The following is a 9,021-nucleotide window of genomic DNA, read 5'->3' as shown; positions in this document are numbered from 1 at the left end:
GTCAGCTCAGACACATGAAGACCGAGACACAAATCAGCATTGCAGCAGGAAGGAAAATTCAGAAAAAAGAGGTATACGTTCCAGCTTCAGGTTCTCTGTATTGCATGCAATGATTAAAGACATATGGTCTGAAACGCGTTTGCTTATATAATGCCTTTCTAGGTGTGATCCAGCACCATTTTTATATGACCTAATAAAGTTTACATGTTTTAAGAAGAACCTGAAGCTGGAACGTATGCCTCTTTTTTCTGACTTCTCATACTTCTCCAACTTACAACACCTCAAAGCTGTTTTACAGAAACACATTTTGCCACAAAGTGTTGGTCCACACTGCTTTCATAGCATGATGCAATTAAGAAGGGTGTCTCAACTTCTTCCATGGGTAAAATTGTAAAGTGCTTGCAAAAACAAACAATTTTGCAATTTACCACTTAATTATAAATCCTCTCTGCTCTGAAGAAAATGAGGATTTTAAATTCTATACTTTACAGCTCGTTGCAAAGATTTCCGGCCACCTCTGCAGTCTATCAGAGGTAGCCGGTTTCCTAGGCAAGGAGCAGCAGCACTATGAAGCTGGTCAGATCGCTAGATCCGGCTTCTGTGTCCCTGCATTTCTCTGATGCTGTAGGGGAAAAGCTTGCAGCATGGGTGAGTGTACAGTTTACAGAGCGGCCATGTCGCTGATCTGAACTGTTAGGCTACGTTCCCACAATGAGTTTTTGGTGAGTTTTTTTTACATATTTTTAAAAAAATGCAAGTAACCTATTTTACTTAATGGGTGCAGAAATAGGAAATCTGTAACATCAAAAGTTCATCATGGGAACATAACCTTAAAGGGCTATACCTATCTCCATGATCCTATCCCAATATGTAGCAGGTGTAATAATAATAATATTAGCAAATATCTCCAATTATAAATATAGTATAGTTTTTCTGATTCGCTATGTCTCTTATTTCATGTGCAGAGCATTGCAGGACCTAAGGTATCCATGGTTACGACCACTAGCAACTAGCTAACTGTCACTATATCAGTGGTCGCAACCATGGATACCTAAGGTCCTGCAATGCCTGCACATGAGGTAAGAGACATAGCGAATCAGAAGAACTATACTACATTTCTAATTAAAGGTATTTGCTAATATCATTATTATTACACCTACTACATATTGGGATAGGATCTTGGAGATGGGAATACTCCTTTATTCTTCATCAAGTGACTTTGTAGAAATCATATTGCAATCACATATATTGCTAGGCGTCATATATTATACATTAAATTAGTGAATATGTGAAAACTGACTGCTGATGTTTTAGCACATGGTACATCTCACAGAGCCCTTGCTCCTCCTATTCAATGTATAGGATATAACATGAAATTATACCATTCCATCTATTCTTTATAGGCTTGGAATATGTTTGTGAAATAGGAAATCCTCCAGACACCATTTAAACTTATTTTCACAGATTTTACTAATATTATACTCTTTTTTTTTTAAGCAAAATGGTTTACACAAATGTACAATCTATCACATGTACCTTCTTTGCACAGTGAAGAAATAAAGTATATTTTACGTATATATTACCAATGTCCTTAACAGTGGCGTAGCTTGAAGCTCATGGTCCCAATGCAAAAGCTCCAACAGGACCCCCAATTATTGCAAATATTTAACAGTATTGGTCTTTTGATATAGTCCATAGGGAATAATTGGGGCCCTTAAGCTCCAGGGCCTGAGTGCGATTGTAACCCCTGTACCTATTATAGTTCTGGTCCCTAATGTACCAAAGTACCATGATATATCTAATCAGAGAACATGATTAGGATTACTAAATAGATGGCTGTATGGCAGTGTGTGTGCATGTGTACATTCATAGGAGCTCTGTATACCTGGAACACAGCACATCCATGTCCATTGCTGTGCAGAAAAGTTTGCGATGATAAAAATATATATATTTAGAGAGCTCTTCTCCCTGGTTTATATTTCTTTGGAGCTTTTTTCTTGCCTCTACTTGCAAAGTTAAAACGCTAATTCATTAAATTCTGCCTGCCTGTAGTCACCACTAGGGGGAGCTCAAGTCATACAGAGTTCTCATTGCGCTCAATAATAAATGCAACGTCAGTAAGCTCCATCCAGTGATGATCGTAGGCAGGCGGAATTTTGTAAGGAAAGATCTTTAATGGGAAGCAGAATATATTTTTAAATTCTTCATGACACAATTTTTAAAATATTATAAAAAAGAAAATAAATTATAGATACCCTTGGAAAATTTCATGAATCTGACAATCCATTGGTCTGTATCTCCTGCCGTTTGCAGCAAAATAGTCCCCATTGCAATACTAGCAGGAAATGACATGCCGCCAGTGGAAGTTTGGGATTATCATCAACGCCATTGATGTGGCCCAGACTATTGGCAGAGCTTTTTTTACATGGAAAAAGTTACATCATTCATAACCCTAAAAATTGAAAATGTTATGTACCCACGTACCTAGATCTGTGCCATAGGAGGATTAACTGTATGGCACTGAGGTGCAGAAAGTTTATACTCAGCTAGAACAGCCCTTTAAGTTTCAGAGTGTCTTCTATTCGAATCATATTGGTTATAGTGAGTCATTTTGTTATAGCAAATACTTGTATTCCTCATTAGAAACAATTCTGGAACATATTTACTTAGAGCTCTACATTGTGCAGTGCCTCTGTTGTTCTTCCTGGAAATTTACACGGAAAAAAGGACAACTGGGCGTTACTAGTTGGGGGCGTGCCCCTGAACAGTCTGACATTGTCCAATCAGTTCTGACAATATCAGACACACCCCTCTGACAAGGCAAAGGGTAACACTCAGCTGTTAATTTATTCATACATTTCCAGTAGGAATAACAGAGGAACGGCAAAATGTAGAGTACTAAGAACAGATGATCCAAATTCTTATTTTACAGGAATTGCAGGAGTTTACTAAAACAGAAGAAAGGTCAGCTCCTCTTTAATCAAACGGCAGCAATAATTTAAAGAGGTTGTCCACTACTTTAGCGGTAGGTTATCAATGTCTGATTGGTCGGGGTTCGGCGCCCCCCATCAATCAACTATTATCGGTATCGGCGGCAGCGACCTCCAGCCGGAAGTACTCACTTGTGGAGCTGCTCCGTGTTCTGGTAGTGGCCGCCGCAGGGTACTACACATCCGCCTCCTATTGATTCGAATAGTGGACAACCCCTTTAAGGACCAGACTAGTGCATGTAAATAGTAAGCAGCACCTGCTGCACATGGAGCCACAAAACTTGTCTGAACTGACCCTTAAAGGGGTTGTTCCCTTTCAAATAATATTCAGCCTCAGCTGCAGTTTGTTAAAAACTAACAAACCACGTTCCCGTCGTCTGCTGGCGAGTCTCCACCACTGCTCCCAGTTTCTGGCATTGGCTGCGGCGCTGACCTCTTTCAAGGTGACATCAGCACCACATCCAATGCCAGACACCGGGAGCAGCGGTGAAACTCACCAGTGAACCCCGAAAAGGTAAGCACTGCACAATTTATTTTTTTTAACAAACTGCAGCCAAGGCCGAATATTGTTTGCATTGGGACACCCCCTTTATGTGCACATAGAATTTTTTTTAAGGCATTCAAAAACTGTGTCCACATACCCTAAGACAATGCCTGTTACCATGTGTCCCTTGCATTACAGACTAAGTAATCCCCCTTAAAGTTCCAAAAATCAGTGTTTGGAGGAAAGAAATGTAATTAAAGGGATTGTCCAGGAGTCATAATTTTTTTTACTAAGAGCCAAAAACTAACAAGGCAGGTAGATGCTAATGGAGACAACTACCTGCCTGTTCTATCTGGCGCTGGCTCAAAGCAGTTACTGACCGCTACTGTTCTATCTGGCGCAGGCTCAAAGCGGTTACTGACTGCTACTACCGGTTATTCTGCTGCTCCACGTCAACTTTTCCTCTTCCGGGCTGCTCGTCGGGATGTGACTGCCGACATCATGCTGTTTGACAGCTGGCTCCCCGCAGTTAGGCAGCAGGGAGCTGGCTGTCAATCAGCATGAATTAAGCAGTCACGTCCTATCAAGAGAGTAGAGCGAAAGAGAAGCTACTGCTGTCGACGTGACGTCAGCGGAAGCCGCAGATGTTTCTGACCGATCTGCGCTGGGCAGAACAGGGAGGTAGTTAGCAACTACCTGCTTGTTAGTTCTTACGCCCATAGTAAAGAAAAATAATATAGTCCTAGATAACCCCTTTAAGAACAAAGGATATTTTCTATTACTACTGCTATAACTTTACGACGTCTAATCAGCAAAATATGGATAGGCAGTACCAGTAACCAGGCTGAAACCCATTTTGGGTCTCTCAAGTCACAAAAAAGTACCTTGAAGTTCTCCCCCAACTTGCTGCAGTAATACTGAAAGGTAAAGGCAACAGCAAAAACTACACAGATGTGGAAAAAAACAATATAGAAAGTACTACAAAAGTGTGCAAATAATGGCAATAGTCTTTGGCATGAAGCATGATGATTATAATTTATGATCTAATAGCAGAAGTATGCATGAGAATTTAGCTATCGTATCGGCATAACTAATACATTTTCTGCATTGCATAGAACTTGCCAAATGAATATTTAACCCTGATAATATTCCCAATGCCATATAGGTGCAATAAAGCCTTTGTAATGAGAGATCACTCAGAGAGTTGTGTGCTTGCACCGTAATGACTCCCTGACAAAGTTCCTTGGAGGGGAACTCATCCGTAGGATACGAGGCATTTGAACCCACAAGTTGAGTAAATGAAAACAGGCCTGGTCCAGTAATTCCGGCCCGTACCCCTCCAGTAGATTTACAGGCTGTGCTTCTTTGAACATTTTTGGCAGGGTGATGAAGTTAGGAAGGGTGCTGTTACCTAAGAAGAAATGCATGAGTGCCTCCTTTTGCAAACATTCCTTCCAAAAGGTAAAAAAGTCAGCTATCCTCTCCATGAGTAATGAGTCATCCCACTTTTCATAAGGAATCTGAAGCAATAGGTAAAAAAGTGCGGTTTTCAAGTTGTAGGAGCCGAAGATTGCTCTCCATTGCCAGGTGAAGGAAGGCTGGAAGGTCTTGGCACTCAGGTCCCTCAAGCTCTTCATAATCTGTAGGCACTTCAAGTGACAAGAGTTGGAAGGGGCTTGGTCCTTGAACCAGGCCAAGTACTTCTGCTCATATTTGGAAAAGTTTATTCCCCAATACGGATCCAGATTTAAATGGTCCTGATGGGATGTGGTGCCCCAAGGTTGGGCAGTAACATACACAGCGTCTCCCAGATGAAAGGCAGGGATAAGTCTCACAGACATGGAGATGTGGCAGCAGACATAATCCGACCTTGGGAGAATTTTCAGAACAAGTTTATCATCCCATACAGTAAGCGTAATATGGCATCTCTCCTCAAACTGATACCTGATGACATTGAGACATCTTTGTATCTTCCAATGGAACCACTTGAGGACCAGGGTGGCCGACAGCTGGTGTCTAAAGTTCACCTCTGTGCAAAAGCAATCACTAAAATGCTTGTATGTTTTAACCCACTCTGACTTTTTTGGCGCTGCCACCCCACATATTATAGATCCGTGAAGTGTGGGCATGGACTTTTTACTAACCTCTGTAAAAACAGGCTCCAGTTTCAGACTCTGTGGCATTTTAAGTGGCACCAGGATATCAAAGCAGTCTGGACTATTGATTTTATGTTGCTCATAGGCACTTCCGATCTGCAGATAGTCCCCTCTGAAGATGACTCCGCTATCATGTTGCTTGGCTTTTCCCACTTTGATGAGCTCCCCCACTATCTGGCTGACATGTGCTTTGCTGTGGCCAAGAACATGTGGAGAAAGCTTGATGTGCTGCTCATAGAAGGATTCCAACAGATTTTTCCTGAGTTGCTGCTGGTGCTGATGGTTGACATTTAGGTTTTGATCTCTGTGTTGGGGGTTGTAGCTGCAGTATCTGAAGACCACATAGCACACCAGGACCACCAAGCCCAACTTGATGAGAACTTGTAAGCTACTGAGGGAGTTCTCCTGACAGCCACCATCCTCCTCATGACTGCTTCTTCCAAGAGCAAGGAACATGCACCAGATACCTGTGAACAAGATAATCACCAGCAGCCAGAAAGCTTTAAGATTTAGTGAGTACACTGTCATTCTGCTGCTGCTGTGGAGGTGTCATCCCATCATCTGCTCAGGCTGAAGGGCAGGAGGGCAAGGCTGGTACCAGATCCCCAGAAGTTCCAGAATCCTGCAGTCTTTTCCCGGCTTATGGAGCTCTGACCGTTATTCAGAAAGAAACTTCCTCTTCCGAGGAGGGAATAGTGGGAGGCTGCCTTGTCATATTTTCTATGAGCTCAGAGGAAATGCCAGTGTGTGTGCGGGTACCAGAGAGGCGCAGCTGGGGCACTACAGATCCCCATGGCGGTTCCTCCCAGCTGTGCCACGCTGCACTCACTACAGCTGTGTATCCAGCAGCCTGCAGCAGACATTAACTCTTCATTAACAGTTTATCACTTCCTGCTCTGTTATGGTGTAGTGTGGGTTGGACACTGCTGAATCTTCTTAAAGGAGCAGCTGATTTCTTACTTCACTTGCAGCTCTCATGTAGTTACTTAGTCTCTGGATTTTTTTCCCCCTTTCCTTGCAGAATCTCCTCTTTCATATTTGTGTTGTAAATATTCTCTTCTTGTGTTGCAATCTTTGCTCTATTTTAAGCCCTGGAGACCTTCATAGTATTTACCAGAAAGTTAACTCTTTGCTCCTTTCAGTTTGACCTTCCTGTTTGAATCTGACTCTATTAGGGAATTGTTCCACTAATAACTCCCTAGCTGCTTGGAATTAACTCAAGATACAGGAGCAATAAGGAGGCTGTCACAATTCACATTGATCTGTATAGAAAGCTGTGCAGAAAATGTTAATAATATGTTTAGGATTAATATATTTAGGAATTGTTAATTCTGGATTTTATATTCACCATAAACAATAATTTAGCACCAAAGTTGGAGTTTCAGTAACTTTTTCTTAGAAGTGGAACAGATGCCAGACAAAAGAATAAAAAGACAGATAAACTTTATTGCATTAAATATAAAAAAATCACAATTATGGTAAAAAGGGAGATCATAAATGTAGCAGGCATAGGAAGAATACATTTGGGTGAGTAGATGGAGTAAATGGCTATCATGCTTACAGATTATGGTCTCCCTTTTATCATAATTGTGATTCTTTCATATTTAATGTATTAAAGTTTATCTTTTTTTTACTCTTTTGTCCGGCATCTATTTCGCTCCCTTTTTTTGCTGTTATTGTTAATGCTCTAAAGGGGTTATCCATTACTCGGACAACCGCTTCTCAATCCCTATGTTATCTACTTGTAAAATAATAACGCCTTATGCTCACTTCCGGTGGCGGCGCTGTTTCAGTGGTGTCGTCACTGTCTCTCCCGGGGATCGCATGACATTGTGATGTCACGAGATCCCTGGGGCCAATCAGCGCTATGGAAACATATTACTTCACTGATCTGCTTTGTAGGATTGTTACATTTTAAAAGTTAACATTTATACAAAGTAATAGTGGAGTATAAACGTTCATAAAAATGCTTGTTCCCGATTATTGTTTCATCTAAACAGGCGGCAATTACCCAATGAAAGACCAAAATACTTGTTCTTCGGGCGTGATCATTTTTAAGCAGCCTGCTGATAATACAATGTTCTATGCCCAATATAAACAGGCCAGGAAAAAATTGCCAATCAGTTGTGTTCTTACATACATTTGCAAAAGGATTGTCTAAGTAAAGACCATTGTGGCATTTGGTTAGGATAGGCTATCAGTGTTGGATCAATGAGCTCTGACCATTATGATCACTTGAGATTGCTAACAATGACATTAGCAATATTGACTCCAGACATAATATTTTTATTATTATCATTATTCTGATAACAAATGACTAACATTTTTTTAACAGACTGTAACATTTATGGAAATATCTGCATCTAACTGATCTCCCTCAGTCCCATAAAGGTGAACAGAGTTATAGTCAGGCATACGCACCACTGCTTCATTCTCACAGGTGACTTTGGGACCCCCTGTGGAAGTTCGGGATCTGTGGAAGTTCCAGTGGTTAGACACCCAGTGATCATACATGAGGTCCTTGAAACTCCAGTTCTTCAGGATCAATGGGTTTGGTGCTCCAACTGTAATGCTAATATGCAGATATATCACACCCCTCTGAAATTAGCTTGAAGGGGTTGTCCACTACTTTGATCTTGTTGACCTATCCTTAAGAAAATATCATCAAGATCAATATCATATCAGTGGGGGTCTGACATACTGCACCACCACTGATCAGCTATTATAAGCTTTGGCCAGGTGTAAATAGTGGACAACCCCTTTAAGGTGATGTTCATATTTGAAGGTAGAATCATAGATTCATAGAATGTTAGAGTTGGAGGGGACCTCAAGGGTCATCATGTCCAACCCCCTGCTCAATGCAGGATTCACTAAACCATCTCAGACAGATGTCTGTCCAGCCTCTGTTTGAAGACTTCCATTGAAGGAGAACTCACCACCTCTCGTAGCCGCCTGTTCCAATCATTGATCAATCTGACTGTCAAAAATATTTTTCTAAGATCTAATCTTTATCTTCTCCCTTTCAGTTTCATTCCATTGCTTCTCTTGTCTCCATGTGCAAATGAGAATAAGGATGATCCCTCTACACCATACATGTCAAACTCTGGCCCGTGGGCCAGATCTGCTCCACAGGGTGGTTTTATTTAGTCCGTGACACCAGAACCACCACCCCTACGTGGGGCTATTATTCTGTACGGAGGACTATTTTGGGCCCATTATTCTGTATGGAGGACTATGTGGAACCCATTATACTGTATGGAGGACTATGTGGGACCCATTATTCTGTATGGAGGACTATGTGGGGACCATTATTCTGTATGGAGGACTATGTAGGGCCATTAGTCTGTATGGAGAACTATGTGGGACCCATTATTCTGTATAGAGGACTATA

General features: G+C 41.4%; 1 protein-coding gene across 1 annotated transcript; it reads right to left on the bottom strand.

Moving 5' to 3' along the window:
* Positions 1 to 1,132: 1,132 nt before the first annotated feature.
* ITPRIPL2 (ITPRIP like 2) lies at positions 1,133 to 6,547 on the bottom strand. The gene has a single exon (XM_073647642.1). It carries the CDS (start codon positions 6,156 to 6,158, stop codon positions 4,671 to 4,673), a length of 1,488 nt encoding a protein of 495 aa, XP_073503743.1. The 5' UTR covers positions 6,159 to 6,547; the 3' UTR covers positions 1,133 to 4,670.
* Positions 6,548 to 9,021: the final 2,474 nt, after the last annotated feature.

Source organism: Phyllobates terribilis, unplaced genomic scaffold (genome assembly GCF_046119375.1).
Source record: "Phyllobates terribilis strain yellow unplaced genomic scaffold, ASM4611937v1 Scaffold_9__5_contigs__length_417890890, whole genome shotgun sequence".
NCBI classification, from domain to species: Eukaryota; Metazoa; Chordata; class Amphibia; order Anura; family Dendrobatidae; genus Phyllobates; species Phyllobates terribilis.
This window is presented reverse-complemented; position numbering and strand designations above follow the sequence as displayed.

Coding starts and splice junctions, on each gene's coding strand:
- ITPRIPL2 (XM_073647642.1), bottom strand. CDS start 6,158: ATGACAGTGTACTCACTAAATCTTAAAGCTTTCTGGCTGCTGGTGATT.